The sequence below is a fragment of the Rosa rugosa genome, chromosome 4, assembly GCF_958449725.1.
Source record: "Rosa rugosa chromosome 4, drRosRugo1.1, whole genome shotgun sequence".
Classification (NCBI taxonomy): Eukaryota; Viridiplantae; Streptophyta; class Magnoliopsida; order Rosales; family Rosaceae; genus Rosa; species Rosa rugosa.
Genome location: NC_084823.1, coordinates 2,987,159 through 3,006,500, shown reverse-complemented (window position 1 = coordinate 3,006,500; position 19,342 = coordinate 2,987,159). Strand labels below are relative to the sequence as shown.

General features: G+C 41.4%; 1 protein-coding gene across 5 annotated transcripts; it reads right to left on the bottom strand.

Moving 5' to 3' along the window:
* Positions 1-159: 159 nt before the first annotated feature.
* Positions 160-4,134, bottom strand: LOC133745822 (agamous-like MADS-box protein AGL104). Of its 5 annotated transcripts, none has more exons than XM_062173960.1 (12): positions 3,776-4,134; positions 3,038-3,091; positions 2,883-2,915; positions 2,742-2,784; positions 2,581-2,642; positions 2,168-2,198; positions 1,991-2,052; positions 1,685-1,784; positions 1,404-1,454; positions 1,012-1,121; positions 732-930; positions 160-531 (listed from the first exon to the last, which is right to left on the bottom strand). In XM_062173960.1, exons 1-12 carry the CDS (start codon positions 3,958-3,960, stop codon positions 385-387), a joined length of 1,077 nt encoding a protein of 358 aa, XP_062029944.1. In that variant the 5' UTR covers positions 3,961-4,134; the 3' UTR covers positions 160-384. The 5 variants fall into 5 exon arrangements, with proteins under 5 accessions (XP_062029944.1, XP_062029942.1, XP_062029943.1 ...); XM_062173958.1 differs by having other exon boundaries at positions 162-534; positions 3,776-4,133; XM_062173959.1 differs by having other exon boundaries at positions 164-534; positions 2,168-2,195; positions 3,776-4,132.
* Between the last annotated feature and the right edge of the window lie 15,208 nt (positions 4,135-19,342).

The following is a 19,342-nucleotide window of genomic DNA, read 5'->3' as shown; positions in this document are numbered from 1 at the left end:
TGGCAGATTGATGATGTATGTAGGTGACATAGCATGACATCTAATATTGAGGCCCCAAATCTTAAGCCTCATTGAGGCCAACAATCATTTTCCTTTGCCCAAACACTTAAGGGTGAAAAAGTAACATTAAAAGATACGATTCATAATTATAAAATGCAAAATTTTGTTAGTTCTTTTTTTTTTTTTTTTTTTTTTTTACAAGATTTCACCGGCAGCTTTGCAATGCGAGCTAGCAAAGCTGCTAAATTAATTCTCCTAGTTACAGTACTGCTACAAATTACAACAGCAGCTAATTAATTAAAATATGGGGATCGAGCATCGATGAATAATGATCAACTGAATCTCATCAGCACTTGAATTAGTATATATTGTGTGGAATATATATTAATGTCCATTAAGCTGAGGAACTTTATTGTTTTGATCATGATAATTGTCTGCACCTTCATTGTAAGCTTGTACGTTGGAGCTGCTAACTGGAATCTCCACCTGCTCGTGTGGTATTATATCTGGCATGTTTGAGCTTACCATTGCCTGCTGCAGTAATTAAAATTATAAGCGTATGTTTTACAACATAACACCCATGCAACACAACCCCTACCACGTACATGTACTTGTTTAAGTATGACAACATGATTTTTTTTTTTTTTTGAAAAGGACCGCATGAATTATAGTTGTATGTTTTCGCCTAATTTGTAGTTTGATAGCATAGCATGCAAGATATCATAAATTACCTGATATTGAGGCATCAATGATGGTTGCATAAGGGTGGAATGGTGTCCGGAAGATGTGTATGGCTGAGGCCAAGGAGGAAGCTCTCCATCACTGCCGTTTGTAACACTCACATGACACTCTCCCATGCTACTCGGATCTGCTCCACCATTTGAACTCGTTCCTTGTGAAAAAGGATCATACAGTGACGACGACAAGTTCCTATGCGTACATATACAAACACATCAGGCTATTGTAAAAGTTAAGTAATTCAATTGAGATTAGGGTTTGATGGCAACGTACCTAAGTTGGTGATCCAAAGGAGCAGAAGCATCGTATATTTGGGTGTGGTTGTGACCACCGTTAGCCAGCCAACCTGCCACCTCATTCTCAAAAGAACCTGGCAACATTTGCTGCATGAAAATTTCCCCAAAATCAAGATCTATATATGCTAACTCTATAGCATACAGCCATACAATAATCGAGTTATCAGGGGAAAAAAAAAACAAAAAAACTGAAACCAAAAAACACTTGTATCAATTCATTGTTTGTGTACTAAGATTTCCTGGGAAAAGACTTTTTTAATTAAAGTAATTAGGGGATTTGTTGTTCACATATGAGGATTCAATCAAATGGATATAGCACATATATAAAGCCGATTGACAGGCCAAAGGACTTCTTAGCATTTGTATTACCTGTATTCCAGATGAATCAAAAGAAGATAGCTGGTTACTCAACAAATATTCCTGCAAAATAAAGGCAGATCGAGATCATCCTCAATTTATCATCATCCATAAGAAACGAAAAACATTACATAGCATAAAACCTAGTACGTAAATTTGCAAACCCAGTTACTTGAAAATTGGAAAAGAATGAATAACATGCAAGAAGAAAAACTTTTTTTCTGGTGCAACTAGACCAGAGCAGCCAAACAATAAAACTCGCAAATTATTTAGGAACAAACACATTACTCTACCTTTCTCTGCGTAACACGCGACAAGGTGTCCACAAGACTTTTCTCAGATGATTCAAGCTCTGCCATAGATGTGATTTTTAGTGAGTCAGGCTCATATATCCTGTGTTTTGTATAAGATCAAGTGAAATGACTTAGTCACCACAAATCAGATTTTATACAGTAAAAAAATTGTTAATTTATTTTTATATTAAAATTGCGATGAACAAGTTCGTTTAGTGCAGTTAACTTCTAACAAAATTATCATTTTTAAACCTAATTATGCCACAACATGTAACTAGTTCACTCGGGGGATTTCCTTTTTAGGACCTTATTTGATCTTCCGCCATTCGAACCTGTTGTTGTAGCCCACCAATTTCCTGTTGAAGTTCCTAGAATGAAAAATTAACCATACAAGTCAAAGGTTAATTTTGATCATGGGAAACAACAAAAATAGTCTGCAGAATGCTTACAAAAGCAAACTCAGAGAGGTAGCAAAGTTCTTACCTCAATTTCAGAGCTAACTGCAGTAGGACTACTTCAATTTGAAGAGTTTAGAGTAATCGAGACATGCACGTAGACACAACCAAAATCATTGATCAGTCTATGTACGGAAGACAAAATTACTAACAGAACAAATTGTTTGATATCAAATTTTTTTTTATATTTCTTTTATTCAACTTCCAAGGAAAATTGTTGGTAATAGTGTATTGTTTCACTCTCGCTACCTATTCAAATAAAGTGTGTCCTGACATGGATGTTGGGTGCATGGATCCTATTTGACCGCTGAGTTTTTTTTTGGTCGGAGAGAGCTTACGGTTTAATAAAATGAAACGGTCATATTATTTGTTGTATATCACTTAGATATTAGGGTGATAAACACTTATATTAAGATTATGAAGAGGAAGAAGATTACAAACTTGGCTAGTTGATGAACAATCTCATTATCACTACGAAGTTGTTGAAGGGTCCTGAGCAAGTACTGCAAGAAAACAAACAACATCGTATATATACGTTTTCGATCATTTAGAATTATCTCGAGAATAATTGAGAAACAACAAGATAAAATAAAATAGAGTACGTTGCTACATGCCATATGTCTGACCTCTTTGTTTTGTAGATCACTGCAAAAGGACAATGAACCAATTACTAAATATACAATTTGGTACAAAATGAAGATTAACTCAGAGAGTATTATCTAAAGTGAGGAACAGAAGCATACGGATGTTTGTTGTGATCAGGGAAAATTATAGCACTGCAACAATTGAAAATTAATTAGCTGACCAATGAATAAACTAATTCTAAATCATTAAACTTTTTTTTATTTTATTTTTTTAAGACTAGTTAAGTAAATATTTTGATATTAAGAGCACTTACTGCTCTCTTTCTTGGTCTGGGAGATTGATGTAACGAGTAAACACATCTTCAATCCTGATTTCAACAACAGCATTGTTATTAAATAACTAATTATCAATAAACCAGAAGAAGGGAAAACAAATAAAATCGTAAAACCCTAAAAAGCTATGATAATTCCTAAATTCATTAATCATTGAATAATGCTATTGTTGTATACATAAATGCGAACGACAGTCGTTCATATATGACTTGAAAAATTACTAACAATTGAAATAAACAATTGATATATGAAATTCTACAGTAGGTTTTGCATATATTCAATGGTTAATAACCGTCTATACGGTTGAGCAAAACACGTTGATGGAATTTGTCTTTCTTCCTAAGAGGAACGCAAAGGATATTCAAACTAAATGGTCAGAGATCCTATTCCCAAGCTGATACCAGAAAAACATGAGTAATAACAAAATTTTTCTTGAATGGTTTTGGAAGTAATCCACTTATATCACGAGAACAATCACATAGTAATTATTAAAAAAAAAAAAAAACAGAGACAGAGACAGAGAACAAAACAAAACGGAGTTTGACTTTGTGTATCAAATTTTCCAGAACATGAACCATGCTGGATATACAGAAGCAAAACATGATTTAGGCCATACATGAGAGAAATTGATATAAAGTATTCATAAATGAATAGCATCAAGAGCACATAAATAAGGGCATGCAAAATGTTATTGAAATCTAATATGAATTGATAAAAACCTTCTTTTGCCGGAAAAGTGGCTAAGACGACCAGAAGGAGAGAACATGATAAGAGCAATGTCAATGTCACAAAGGATGGAAAGCTCATAGGCTTTTTTAATGAGTCCATTTCTGCGCTTTGAGAATGTAACTTGCCGATTGGTGTTGTTTTCTATTCTCTTAATCTCCAGCTTAACACGACCCATCTTGATCTGTCCCGAGTATATCTAAATCTATGAGGGTAAATTTAAAAAAGGAAAAAATCTAAGAGAATTATCCTCCTATTCATCATATATAAACAATGCAAGGGGAGGAAGAAGAAACAGCTTAAAACAAGGGTGGTTGGGGTACACGAGAGAAAGAGAAAGCAGAGAAAGGGAGAGAGGAATATGGTTATATCTCTATGGTTATAAATGGGTGGGAGGAGAGATAGGAGGACATAGAGAGATCCAAGGATTGGATGGTCAATACAATAATGGGATGATTGATCATTGGTTAATTGTAATTCAAAAGATTGTTGCATCTTTGAACCAACATTAAATTTATAAGATTATCTGCCTGCCTAAGTATCTAAATTTTATGTGTTATATATAATCAAGAAATAAAATTCTGTTTATACCTTTTTATGTGCTGACATCATGATAATACCAAAAATGTTAATTTTTTGGGTATTCTAATTAGGTTTAGGCTGTATGGTTTAGTATTTTTTTTTCATTGTATATGGTTTGATTAGTAGGTGTGTCCTCTTTTGTTTTTCTTTTTTATTACATCAAAAACTAAAAATTAAAACAACTAGTTTTCTGTGAAACGAACTCACGATCTTCCATTTACAAAAGTTAGACTTATAACACTAGATCAAATTTTACTAGGCATAAGTAGGTATCATATGTGACAAACCATAATACTAACACAAAAAAATTATTACTGGACCATCTAGTAAGAGAGTATGTCATGATTTTGTGACTGCAACTGGTTATTCCGCTACGTTGTGATCTTTTTATTTAAGAATGGAGTGGTTTTAAAAAATGAAAGAAAGAAGCGGAAACTACAGCATTGATCTCTTTATTTAACTATCTATCATTCATAACTTTGTTAAGGGATAAATAAAAAAAGTCCATTTTTTCAACATTCTATAAAAACTTTAACTAATTACTAAGGGGGGTGTATTGTATATGGAATTACTGGCACTTTTAAAGAAATCCATGGAATTTAAAAGTCTGGGTGTATTCAATAGAGACTTTTAACAGTCCATAAAAGTCTGGGTGTATTCAATTAGGATTTTAAAAAATCTTTATGAATTCCACCAAAGTCTAGGGGTATTCAATTAGGACTTTTAAAAATGAATAGAAGTTTAGGGGTATTCAAAATATCATTCATACATACGGAATTAGAAAATCATGGAAAATCATGGACTTTGTAGTGTTCAGTATAAATACCAAATTCCAATATTTTTCCAGCCACCAGAGCAAAGATTTTGAGCGTGGAAAAGTCTGTCAAACTTCTTCTCTCTGCGCGTGAAAAGGTTGGTCCTCCATCATCTCTCTTTCATGGTTTCTTTTTTCTTTTCTCTAATATTTTGTGATATCAACCTCTAATACCTAACATGTTCATTGTTGTTGTTGAATTTGATTTTTTTTTTTTTTTCAATTATGATACTTGGAACCCTAATAACCCAAATATTATCATCAACTCCTAAAACCGTAAAAGCCAAATTTGTCGTCTATATGTATATGCCTAATACTTTTACGGTTCGATCATAGTATCTTACACTATTGTGGTTATTGCTACCTATTGTCGTCCTAATTGTTTGCTGCGTATGTTTCTTCTTCTTATTTGTTTTTCTCTCTAGGTTTTCTGTTTCTTTTGTATTTGTTGCCGTCCTATATGGCATGGTTCTTTTTTTTTTTTTGCTACTGCTTTGGCCTTGTTGCTCTTAAGTTAGGGTAGATAAGCCAAACGGTGGGTGTTTTTTTTTTTTTTTTTTTTTTTTGTGCCGTCCTATATACCAGACCTCCTTTTCTATACCTAAAATAGTGTGTGTGATTTTACCCTGCATTGAGATGGGACTAAAATTGGAATGCAGTTGTTACAAATGAGATTGATAGGGTTATATAGCTAAGGGAATTATAATTACCTCCCATGGAAACAGATCGTGATCAAGTTTTGGGGTTATGAGAGAGTCTGATTTGTGCAATTTATGAGTACTGTTGATAATCATATTGTATGGCATGCTATAAAAAACAAACAAGTGTGGATCAAAATGTAATTGAATGAATTATGAAAAAAAGAAAAATTAATCAAAGAGAAGCTGGATAGAACAATTTATCAAAATTTGCTATTTTTGTCTCTGCACCCAATTGTCTGAGTTGGTTTCTTTTGTATGCTTAATGCATGTTTAAAGAAAAGAAAATAAAAAAACGTTGTACACGTTTTTGAAGTAATGCTTCTTACCAGAATTATTCCTTATCCCTAGTAGCCAAAATCATTGCTCTTAATATGAATAGATTCAAGCTGATGAAGGATACCAGCAACTCTTCTTTATTTTATTCTTTTGTTGTGTCAGAAAGCAATTAGGGAGACTATGAACATAAGACATTGGTGCATGTTTATATTGATATACACACCAATGAAGGAGAAACAATGACAATCAAGAAAGTGAAAATGAAGGAGAAGAATAAATCATATCATTGTTTCAGAGACGTCTGCTTATTTGGCATGAAACTTCATCAATGTGTTTTTTTTCCCTTCTCTGTATTTGGTACCTTTTGGTTTGGTTGATTATATTTGGAGGCTTTTCCTTTATTTTCTTATTGTTTGTTTCATGACATTATTTGAGCTTCTCTGATTCCTACGCTAATGGACATTAGTTAACATAGCTACGACATTGTATTTTATTCTATGACTAATAAACTAGCTTGGTTTTTTTTTTTTAAAGTATTGTGAAATCTATAGAAGTCATTCATATAAAGTCTGTAGATTTTTACAAATCAGTAAAAAATCTATGCTAAAAGTCAATGATTTTAAAAAATCAATAAAAGTCTATGAACTTTTTATAGAGTCCATGGACTTTTGAAAAAGTCTATCATTTAAAAAAACTCCACACAAATCCAAATACAATACACCCCCCTAAATCGATTGGTATTATATTCTCCATGCATTTCATGTAACAATGTGCTAATCAGTTAGTTAAACTGACCACTAAAATGCTTGTTTTTCTTACGTAGTCATGTGCATGATACGTGCACCCTGATATTATAAATTATTGACCCCGCTGCTTCAAATCAAAAGAATGCATGCATGTATATTATGCAATAGCTAGCTAATTAAATGGGTAAGCTGAGTTTGTTCCAAATTCAACGTATAAGTTTTGTTTTTGGCCTCGTGCAACTGTTTGCCTTCCCGATACAAATAATCCCTTGGGTTTCGATGAGACACATCTACTTGAATTCATTTACATGCACACTTGGAATTTCTACAGTATAAAATCCTTCTATTTTCTTTAGGAATTGGATTTCCGTATGAGTGCGACATACATGCTTACGGCCACCGGAAGGATAGAGATCGATTTGCTTACTCGTTTCCCATGCATCTTCCCATAATCCCATGTCCCATTCACGGCATTACCATGCATTTTGTGATATTTGTGCGATATATTGCCTCTATAACCTTCTTTTTAGTCATTTTCATTGACCATGCGGTGTATTTTATCTGTATTTTTATTTTTTAATGGATTTAAAGTTCATTTATTATTGTGATATAATGGTTGGAAATGTTAATCCAACATGCAAATAACAACAGAGAGAGAGAGAGAGAGAGAGAGAGAGAGAGAGAGAGAGAGAGAGAGAGAGAGAGAGAGAGAGAGAGAGAGAGAGAGAGAGAGAGAGAGAGAGACGGTGCTTTTTCTCTAGAGTGTGCTTGGATGAGCTAAAAAATGATGGAATTTAATTGAAAGTGAGGATTTCATAATTCTTAAAAACCAATTCCCTCGTTTAGCATAATTAACAGATTGAAAAATTTTAGATTTCTCTGTGAACAAAAACCGAAAGAATTCATTATGGGTGAGGTTATTGTCACCCTATCATATTTTCAGTTCACCATACATGCATCTTATATTTTTATAAATACTCCCTTGTTGCCCTTGTGTAAAATATCTAAAAAGCAATCAAATTAAAAAAAAAAAATTTGAACAAATTGAATGATAAGCAGTTGTACAACAAGAAATGCAGCAGCCAAAGCACGCAGGCGCACTTCTGTTAATGTGGCCGGTGGTGGAGGACGCAATCAACTCCTTGGCCTATGAGGTCAAGTCGCTGAGGCGCATCCGCGCATGTCAAGCACGGTATTTGAACGGTTGTTGGAGCCATTTCTATCATCTATAGTCATGCCCAAAAGCTCCAAAGGAACTAGATGTTGTCATTGTTAATCGCATCCACTATCCTCAATAATGGAGGTCTAGGTGATTGTCATAATTAATAGATGATTGTCATAACATTAATTCACTATCAACCTCCTACTTACGTACGTAATCATCCATAATTAATAGTGATTGTCATAACCCTAATTCTGAGCATAAATAGGAAAAGAAGAAAAGATCAGATGATTTCGGAAGATTGGAGGTATCGGTGGAAGACGGTTGTGTTCTTAAATTTTTATTTTTCATTTATTTCTGTAATTATTTTCAGTTTTATTATAGGTAAAAAAATTATTAGTTTTTCTAACTTGTGAAGACAAAATTGAAACTTTGCGGGTGAAAAATTGAATGTAGAATGAACGCATTTAGAGCATCTTTAGCAGACTCTCTATTTTAGCTCCTTAGCTATTTTGGAGAGCATGTTTAGCTTTTTATCTATTTTAGCACCTGCACGGCTGCACCAGACTCCTAAATGACTCTCCATTATAACTTTTAGCTATCTCGCTCCTAAATATAGAGAGCGAGATGAGGCTCTCTATAATTTAAAACATTTCTTTTAAGTTATTTTATGTAATATATAAATACATTTAAACTATTTAATCTTTATTTACAAAATAATATAAATTCAAAACTAACTAAAATAGAGAGCATTGATGCAGACGTATTCCTAAAATGGCTAGCTAAAATGACTTTTTAGCTACTTTGGCTAAAATTTGACTCAAGAATGGCTAGCATTGCTAAAGATGCTCTTAGTAGGGTGGTAATAGCTGCATTTTAAATTCCACACTTCAATTTCCACCAAAAATAGGTGTCATTTACGAATTCCTTTGCAATATTCAATTTTCATTTCCAAAACAAGACTTTTTTCTATTTTATTTTTGTATTTATTTTAAAAAAAAATAATTTATTACACATTCTAAATCCTAAATAGATACAACCAAACAATAGAGATTGCAATTAATGAAATTTTTGATTGATGGAGTTAAAGATTCTATCATTTATAAATTCCTACGGATTTCAAAATTTTCTCATCCAAACGCACCACTAAAGTTTTCTAGGATTTCTCTTCCCACATTTCTCAGCATTCATTTTTGCCGTCAAATATAGTAGACGAAGTCTCCGCAAGGCTGGCTGCCTCCTTGGCTATCTTTGAGAGAGGAAGGACGTCATTTGGTGAGGTAGGTGGCTCGGCGATTTCGACTCGCTACTGGGTCGTCTGCTAAAGGGCCGGAAGAAGGTAAATCCTTGCACCTTCATGGGGACTATGACCAAGGTTTGGGAGATGCAAAACAGGAATCCAATAGAGCGCAAGATGATCAGTTTGTTTTCCTGTTTACTAGAGAGGTCAGGAGTTCGAATATTGTTTTGGGTGGACCATGGTTTTTTGGGAAGACTATGTTGGCTTTGAAGGAATTCGATGGTTTGTCTGAGGTTGATTAGTTCCGATCATGGAGGTTCCGGTGTGGGTAGAAATCATCGGTCTGATGCCGGTGTTGTTCACTAATCGGGTGGTTTATGATTGGTTCGACCCTTGGCATGGTTCTAGGGTTGGACAAGTTAAGACATGAGATGACAGCCCGTGTTTGGATCTGTTTGGCTCCAAAACCAGTTGGCTTGCAAACTGTCTCTTTTGAGCGAGTGATTGCGTAGGCGTGCCAGCACCGCGGGGTGCAGTCGTTGGGGTAGTCCCTTGACCTGACTTCTTCTTCAAGCGCTGTGGACGAGGAGAGCACCAACCTCGTCACAGGATTCTTCTCTAGCCTTTCGGAAAAGGACTTTTGCCTTACGGATAAGGACTTTGGGTGTGATCTCTTCGGTCACCAAAATCGATACTCAACGTTGTAGGTTGAGCAGAGCAATCACTGGGAAATCTTGAGAAAGCACGGGGTTTGCTAAAGCGTATCTTTAGCTTCGCTGGGTTGCGAGGGCGTTACCCTTGCTTCGCTGGAAGTAACGGTGGCGGTTGCGCTCGCAGTCGGCTCCTGGGGAGACTGGGACTGCAAGTATGGTCGCCGGGTTAACAAGGTTGAAGGTTTGCTCCGGGGAGGCTTTGTAATCGCTAGGATTGATTGATATGAGAGAGGTCTTTTCTTCGTCCTTGAAACCTAGTATATATACTTAGGGTTTCGACTGTTCCTTGTCATAGAAGGGATATTGATTGAAGTTTCCTATTCAACCCCCGCTACCCGACTCCAATAAGGTTTCGTTTTCCTCATGGATTACGGAATGGGTGAAGCTGAAACCCAAACCCGAGTAGGCTTATTTTTTGGGCCGCGGGTATCGGTCCGTTATGCTAAATCCACTAAAGGATCTTGCCAAAATTACTTTTGGGCTCAAACATTGCCCCTCAGGCCCCGATATCAAGCCCATATTTATAACTGATTGAAGGGGACTTAAAACGACACGTCTGATGATCGAAACGATGCAATTAATGAGGGTTGCGTCTATTCGCTTGGCAAAACGTCTTTTCGTCGCATCGTTTCCCTTACAAAATCTTTTATTTAAATACCGCAGCCACCCTAGGCCTGTCACATCAAAACCCTTCCAGTCTCTAAAACCCAGAAAGACTCCTGCTCCAAACCCACTTTGCAGAAACCCAGAAATGGCTCCGCCAAAGAAGGTGATCATCGATCAGGAAGAAGAACTTACTGAAGGCATCGCTCGCACCTGGGGAGTCAAAATCGGTGCCCGCTGTCACGCTCATACTTCCGTCCAGAGACCTTTGCTTCTCAGGCTTTCAAATCATCACGCCGGGCTGGGTCCGACACCGCGAGACTCCATTCCTGACGACGCCATCGTCCTCTATAGTCTACCCATTCGTCGACCCACCCAAGTCCTCCGGAGGACCCCTGTAGATTTCAGCAGTTGGGGTGCACACAATCATCGAGCAAAAATAGGGCATTGGCCGTCCAAAATCAGTCCAGAGGAGCTTTCCAGGTATCGTGAAGTAAGAGCACGAGATTTGGCTCGCTGGAACAGGGCAGGTATTACCCACACCATCGATTTATGCTTTCGCCTTCCTCGCGGTGGGAATCGCTCACCACTCGCTGCCTTTCTTTGCTTTTGGCATACTGCCACCAACACCTTTGATTTTCGATTTGGCCAAATGAGTATAACATTGTTGGATATCCTCACCATTACTGGATTACCCATCGATGGCGAGCCCTACCTGCATGGCCAATTTGATTCTGACACCTTCACCGCCACCATGGCCCAAACCGGTCACAGTGCTCACAGCGGCTCCTATCCGCGGTGGGTGACCCACTATTTCAAAGAGCGCAATGCGACTGGTGGAATTGCTTTCCTGGAGTACTGGCTCTGCAAGTTTATTTTCTGTACTTCTGCTTGTAAGCCCACTGGTGCTTGGACTCTTCTAGCAACGGCCCTCTACAACGGCCGCCGCGTGGGGCTAGGACAACCAGTGCTGGGTGCCCTCTATCGCACTTTATACCAGGCCACAATGCATCCCTTCGAGACCAGTATTTCTGACCCCTTTTGGATTCTCGACTTCTGGATTCAAACCTACTTTCCATTCTTCCGCCGCGACGACATTCCTCTATTACCACCATCTGATGCCCTTATTGGTCAATGGTTTTGTCGTGAGGCGAGGTACATATCTCCACCATACTCTGAGTGCTTCTCATACCTGTATCTCCTGCATGAAATGTCGTACTGCGATTTAATACTTAATAGGAGATTCCCTGCTCCTCTTGAAAATGGGTTCCTTCCCGGAGCACCTGGTTATAGCGATCGCGCGCGCTTGGCTTTTCGCCGCGCGATCTCTTGTTCAGATATTAGGCTCGCTGTTGATGAACTCACCTATGAGCTTTATGCTCCCAATCACTTTGCTCGCCAGTTTGGCCTCGTCCAATTGGTGCCATTTCCCCTCTATGATGCCTGGAACTACAATACTTCTTGGCGCCGGATTGGCCCCTTAACTGGACCTCCGCCCGAACAAAGCATGCTCGCGCTGGTCGATCTCCCTGACTGGGCGGCTGATATCGTCCCCATAGACGGGACCGCTGAAGATTATGATCAATGGTGGAAGGAAGTCTCTGTTAACTGTTGGAGGCAAAGAGATGACGAACTCTTCGCGGCCATCTTCGAAGAACTGAGATATCCTTATGATGCTGACATCGAAGAGCTCGCTCGCTTCCATGAAAATGAAGAAAGACCTCCACCACCTGAACCGGCTCCGCGACCCGTGCGAGCCCCACGCTTGGTTCAAGCTGGAATTGTAATTCGCGAGCCCCCTCCAGAGGTAAGTTCATATTCGTTGTTTCCTTGATCATTTTCAACTCCAAACTCTTAACTCAAAGTTCATAACAGGGGCGCGCACCGTCTTCAAGCCATCGCGCCGCAGGTATTCCTCCGGCCACTGGCCCGGCCGCTAAACAGAAAGCAAAGCTGAGCACGCTTGAAGTAGAGGACTCCTCCTCTGATGATGATGATCCTCAAACCGTAAGGACCTTCTTCTCAACACGCATAATTTGGCAGCCTTCTCAAATTCTAATTTGGTTTGTTTATCAGATCGCTGCTGCTTTAGCACGCAAACGCAGTCGCGCCGAATTCCGGACTGGTCTTTGGGCAACAGATGAACCAGTCGCTGATCAATCGGTAAAATTCCTCTCTAAAGCGGGTACTGTCCCTTTGTTTTGCCATATGTAATAACGTTTCTCTGCTTCAGATCCGTCGCAGGTTTCCGAGGCCAGTTGGAGAAGGCTCCTCTGCCGCCGGCGAAGGTGTATCTGGCACGTCAGCCCAAGAAAACATTGGTGACCCTCCCTCTACAACCAATGCTGCAAGCAACATGCAATTGGTTGTAATTCCGGCGCAAGTCGTAGGTGACAGTTCGCATGAGCCTAAAGAAAGGCTGCCACTTCTCCCTATTCCCCGCGAGCAACCAATTCTCCTTCTAGGATCAGGAGTACCCGACTCAGGTCCAATTTCTGGTGAGACTGCCCCAATACCAACAGCAGACTCCCGCGAACTACCAGCTGAAGAGGTATTTCTTTTAACCAGAAATTTTATCTTTGTCCTTGATTCGGTTATTCTGAAGATGTTTCTTTCCAGGGTCCCAATGCAGAAACGGTAGTCAGAGAAATAGCGGATGAGGTTCCTGCTGAACCCGCTCCCAATGTGGTTGGTGAAGAACCTGCTCCTCATGCCCCCCAAGTCATTGAAGTCGAGGAGATAGGAGTACTGCCTGAGCCCATGCCAGAAGCAGTACCTGTTGCGGAGCTTCCTGAGGCCCCTATTGCTGAGCAACCCACTTCGTCCACTTTAGAACGGTTAGCTCGCGTGCTTGAAGTGACCCCACATGGGGTTGTAGATGACGCCAGAGAAGGTCTTCGTCACCTCTTGGGCCCTGATATTTTAATCCCTGGGGCGCCCGCGAAAGTTTTGGAATATCTGAGAGTGCTTCTCCGCGAAGGCGCCGTGTCTGAAGATCAATTTCGCGAGGTTGACCAGCTGTTGCAGCAACTCCCACAAGGGCTCAATGACAGGGCGGTCGCGAGCGCTCAAGCCAGGCGGACCGAAGCACATTACCAGGCCCTTACTCATCGAACAGACAACGCGCGCGATTTCTTGGGTGACCAAGCTGACCTCATCAGGGACCTGACGATCGAGAGGAACCATTTAAGGTCCCAGATTCAGGCCCTTCACGCCCGGTTGACTGATGTCACTGCTAGGCTCGTCCATGCGGAGCCTCAATTAGAACAACCCCTTGCTGCCTTCGAGGTGCTGTCCCAAGAACTGGCTCAAGCTCGAGTAGCTGCCCAACAAGCCGCACAAGCCGCCGCGGATGCTAGTTTTCGCCTGGATGAGCTCTTTCTTCGTTTGACCCATGCAGGTCGAAGACTTCTGGGCCTCTGATATTCTAATCCCAGGCCCATATTTGTATGAACAATATAATTATTAATTATCTAAATATTTAGCCCACATTGCTTGGCCCAAATATCTGTTCAATTTATTTTTCAAGCAATTTAGCATTTAACTTGCTTTTATTACTTTTGAAACTGTTTTTTGAAAAGATAATCACGAAACAGAGCGGTTACCTCCTTAGAAACTGTCCCGCTTCCCACGCGCTTTCAATTATCTTCATTTCCGAGATCTTTGCATTCAATTCCAACGATATTCATATTGATGGCGTTGAACATATTCCAACTGCCCAACGCGCAGTTAAGACCACTGAGACTGGGCCTATAAATACCTGCGCTTCGAGAAGACAAACTCAAGCAAATATGGCTTTGACAGTAATAGTTTCACAAACCCTACTTCTCTTCCTTTTGTTTCTGAAATCTTCTCCTCACGATCTTAGCCTCAACCTCAAATCCTTAGGTTTTATGGCTTAATCTCACTGCCTGGGTAGGTCTTATGGCCTAATCTCAGGTCCATCCACATGTCTTTGGTCTCTGGAAATCCGGATGGAATTCCCCGGTTTCCATCAGGTTGAAGAACACGCGGCGCTCCTAACGCGGCGGAACCTGATTCTGAGGGATCCCTCTCCTCAGATTTCTCGCGTTGGAGCAGGCGAAAGAAGGGAGGAAGGCCACTTGAGGCCGACTGTTCTTCTTTCGCAGCCTACCTCCGGGAACAGACTATCAGACTTCTGTCATTCCCCTGGAGGTAGATGTGGTTGTGAGTCGCGCTCTCCTGCAAACCATCTCCATCTCGGAGGGTAATCCACTAGAAGGTTTAGGATGGATTATTTCCTTCCTTTTGCTTCCAGTACAAATGAGAGCAGCTGTGACTCACATCAAAGGAGCATGTGGGTGAAGAGAGGAAGAGTATTCATGACCAAAGCTCAACCACCCCCTTTGTCACCCCAAGATCACAAGATCCAGAAATTTTTAGCAGATCTACAACTCTTATGATTATTAAGCCACTTTTGGCCTTGTAAACCGTGAATGTAATTATCTTGATTTGTAATGCTTCTGGCCGCAAAGCCACTTTATGAATGAAAGTTTCTGAATATTCTTCAAAAAACTGTTATAAAATAAGGCCTCATGTATAGGCCATTATATATATATATATATATATATATTCTTGACACATATTGTCTATGAATTTGAAAATGTAAACTGTTCACCAAAATAAGGCCTCATGTATAGGCCATTACATATAATTCTCAACACATGTTGTCAAGGGATTCTGTAAAATAAATGTATAGAGTGTTGCCCCCCTAGTATTCGTAGGCGAAGCAAATCCATGAAACAAAGGCCACAGGAAAGGCCTAAAGGGATGATGGGAGCCGAGGAAGACTATGGTTGCCCCCCCAGTCTGGAAAGAAGGAGGATCTGGAGGATCCTCGTATTCCCAAACACTAGGGTAATACTTCTTCAGGAAGCGCCCGTTGATGGGATTGCAATGGATGTTGCCATCCAAATCTTTGAGGTGAAAAGCCCCGCGCTCCAGAATGCGGTGAACAACAAAGGGTCCTTCCCATTGTGGAGTCCATTTACCGCGACCAGTCAATTTCTCGCCAAAGGGCAGAACTGCTTTCCAAATAAGGCCGCCTTCCTTATAACTGCGGCCACACGTCCTCTTATCATAGGCGCGGGCGATACGCTGTTTTTCCATCACTAAAGTGTCCAAAGCCGCTAAGCGCTGCTCGCTCAGGTCCTCATGCTCTTGCCACATTGCTTGAACGTAATCTTCGCCAATCAGGTGATGCTGATCCTGGACACGCAAGGATTGAACGTTGATTTCTAGGGGTAAGACGGCGTCATGCCCAAACATTAGTGCATAGGGTGTTGTAGCAGTAGGGTTTCTCTTAGATGTGCGATAAGCCCAAAGAGTCTCATACAACGTTGTGTGCCACAAGCGAGGGTTTTCGGCAAGCATCTTCTTGATAATGGTGATAATAATCTTGTTACTGGCCTCTGCTTGACCATTGGACTGAGCGTGATATGGTGTACTGTGGACAAACTGGATGCCCAAGTCATTGACGAGGTTCTCTACCGCAACGCCCATGAACGCGGCCCCCCTGTCTGAGACAAGCACTTCAGGGATGCCAAACCTGCAAATGATGTTCTGAAAGATAAATTGTCTAATAGTGGCACCTGAAGCCTCTGTCAAAGGCTCAGCTTCGACCCATTTGGTAAAGAAATCAGTGCCCACAATGATGAACTTTTGTTGGAGGGAAGAATGAGGATGAATCATCCCAATCAAGTCCAATGCCCAGCCTCGTGCCGGCCAAGGTTTGATAATAGGCTGCATGGGAATATTGGGAACGTGTTGCACCGGACCGTGTGCCTGGCACTCTTGACATCCCTTCGCGAACGTGATGCAGTCCTTCAAAATGCTGGGCCAATAATACCCATGTCTGCGAATAAGCCAGCGCATCTTAGGACCCGCTTGATGGGCGCCACATACTCCTGCATGTGTTTCTCGCATTAAGCGCTTTGCTTCGCGGCCATAGACACATCGGAAGTCTATGCCATCTTCCCCACGTCGTCGCAACTCGTCACCCCTGAGGAAATAGTTTAAGGCAAGAAAACGTATCTTCCTGTCTGTTGTAGGGTCTGGTTGCTTGAGGTAATTGATCAATGGGGCTCGCCAATCAACGTCAATAGGCTCTAGGACTGCGACGACCGGATCGTCTGGCGGGTCAAGCCGCGCAAGCCACGAAGGCAACGTGCGACGTTTGACTTTCAGAATGCGCTCGCGAACCCCATACTTCAATGTGATGCCTGTGGCCAGCTGAGCAAGCTCATTGGCCGCAAAATTGCGCTCGCGAGGTATGTGTTCCAAATTCGCGTCATCAAATTGATCCAAAAGCTCGATGGCGCGATTCAAATAAGGAATGAGCAGACAACTTACGGACCTGTATTTCTCTTGGAGCTGACTTATCACGAGCAGAGAGTCACCGCGTACCTGAACGTCTCTCACTCCCAATTCCAATAACACTTCCAACCCAATGATGAGGGCTTCATACTCGGCTTGATTATTTGTGCACTTGAACTCCAATTGGAAAGAATAAGAGAAACGATCACCTGCTGGGTTTTCCAGTACAATCCCTGCCCCTGCTAGCGTTTCGGTTCTGGAACCATCAAAAAATAATACCCAGGGTTGCGAGGAGATTGCAGCTTGATGCCAGATGGCGTATTCTGGGATGCGCGCCAAATCTGGTCGAGTTGCGGTAGCGGTAGCTATCTCTAATTCCTTCACTGGGGGAATATCCAGCATAGGGTGATGGGCCAGAAAATCTGCAATAGCCTGTCCCTTCACTGCCTTCTGTGGAACGTATTGTAGCGAGAATTCAGATAGAGCTAATACCCACTTGCCAATGCGTCCTCTCAGAATAGGTCGCGACAACATGTACTTGACCAGGTCAGTTTGAGCGATGATGCATGTAGTAAAGGATAACATGTAGTGTCGCAATTTGCACGCGGAAAAGTACAGCGTGAGACACAGCTTTTCCATAGGAGTGTACCTTGTCTCGCAATCCGTAAGTGTCCGACTGAGGTAAAAGATGGCATGCTCGACACCTCCCTTATCATCTTGGGCAAGTAGGCTACCAATGGAAGCCTCAGCTGCTGAAATGTATAACTTCAATGGAAATCCAGCGCGAGGAGGCACAAGCACTGGTGGGCTTGCTAAATAGGCCTTAATCTTGTCGAAAGCTGCTTGATGTTGAAATTCCCAGACAAACTCTTTCTGTCCTTGCAACTACAATAGTGGAGAAAAGGGCTGGATCTTACCTGCGGAGTTAGAAATAAAACGTCGCAGGAAGTTAATTTTACCCAGCAAGCGTTGTAGCTCCTTCTTCGTTCGTGGAGGGGAAGCGTTGATGACTGTGTTTGCTTTATCTTCAGGGACCTCAATTCCCCTCTGATGGACAATGAACCCCAGGAAATCTCCTGCTTGGACTCCAAACACGCACTTGGCGGGATTCATCTTAAGTTTGTGTTGTCGCATGCGCTCGAAGACTTTCCTGAGGTCTGTGATGTGATCCCCTCTCGTCTTGGATTTCACCACCACATCATCGATGTAAACCTCCAAAATCTTTCCAAGGATATCGTGAAAGATCAGGTTCATGGCTCTCTGATAAGTGGCCCCAGCATTCTTCAGCCCAAAAGGCATAACCACATATTCAAAAACGCCCGCAAACCCAGGAAACCTGAAAGCGGTTTTATGTCTATCCTCCTCAGCAACTGGAATCTGGTGATACCCTGCGGTGCCATCCATAAAGGACAACAATTCATGTCCTGCCACATCGTCTACCAACATATCCGCCACCGGCATGGGGTAAACATCATTAGGTGTCGCGAGATTGAGGTCTCTGTAATCCACGCAGACCCTCATCTTACCATTTTTCTTGCGAACAGGCACTATATTGGAGAGCCACTTATTGTATTTGGCCACCCTGATAATGCCTGATTTATGCATTTTCTCGACCTCCTCCTTGACGAGAACTTGAGTTTCTGAATTCATTCTTCGCGGTTCTTGCTTCACACGCCTCTTGTCAGGGAGTGTTGGCAGCTGATGGCAAACCAAGTCCTGTGAACGGCCGGGCATATCTTCATATTTCTCTGCAAAGCAGTCTTTGAACTCCAGTAAGAGCTTAATAAGCCTCTGCTTTTCGCTAGGCTCTAAGTAAGCGCTGATAGCCACTTCCATAGGCTCAGCTGTTGTTCCGAGATTGACCTTCTCCGTAGGGTCTCTGACCTTAGGGGGTGTATCGTCTAGCGCTGCCGGAGCGAGCTGAATTTCGACCTCATCTTCGTGATCGCGATCAGAGAATTCTTCACTGACGGCTTCTAAGGTCGCGATTCGATCATAGGCCTCTCTCTCCACTAAGTATGATGATAGTCGTTCATACAACAAGTGGAGGGCCTCTATCCCTTCCTCCGGAAGGTCGTAATCCATTAATCGTTCACGGGTTTGGGCACAGCGTGGCCAGGCCTCTCTAGGCCCTCTTTTGCGAGCGTGAGCCCCCACTGTGCCAAATCAGAGGCCGTCACCCCTGTGGGGCGGCCTTTGTTATCGATGCCACTCACCTGCAATGGAGTAATAGGCTCCAAGTAATACCTGGCATCTACATAATTCGCGGATACTGGGAATGGACGAGGGTTCGCTTTGATCACCTCAGCCTTGTCTGTTTCCCTGTTCCACATAACGAGTTCCTGATGGAGAGTTGACGGAACACAATAGCTCCGTTGGATCCAGTC

What these genes read in the sequence shown, in the direction of transcription:
- LOC133745822 (XM_062173958.1), bottom strand. Translation starts at nt 3,960, where the DNA reads ATGGGTCGTGTTAAGCTGGAGATTAAGAGAATAGAAAACAACACCAAT. An exon ending in CACTTTTCCGGCAAAAGAAG is followed by an intron (nt 3,092 to 3,775) that starts GTTTTTATCAAT and finishes TGTTGAAATCAG; the next exon opens with GATTGAAGATGTGTTTACTC. An exon ending in CCTTTGGATCACCAACTTAG is followed by an intron (nt 931 to 1,011) that starts GTACGTTGCCAT and finishes ATGTACGCATAG; the next exon opens with GAACTTGTCGTCGTCACTGT.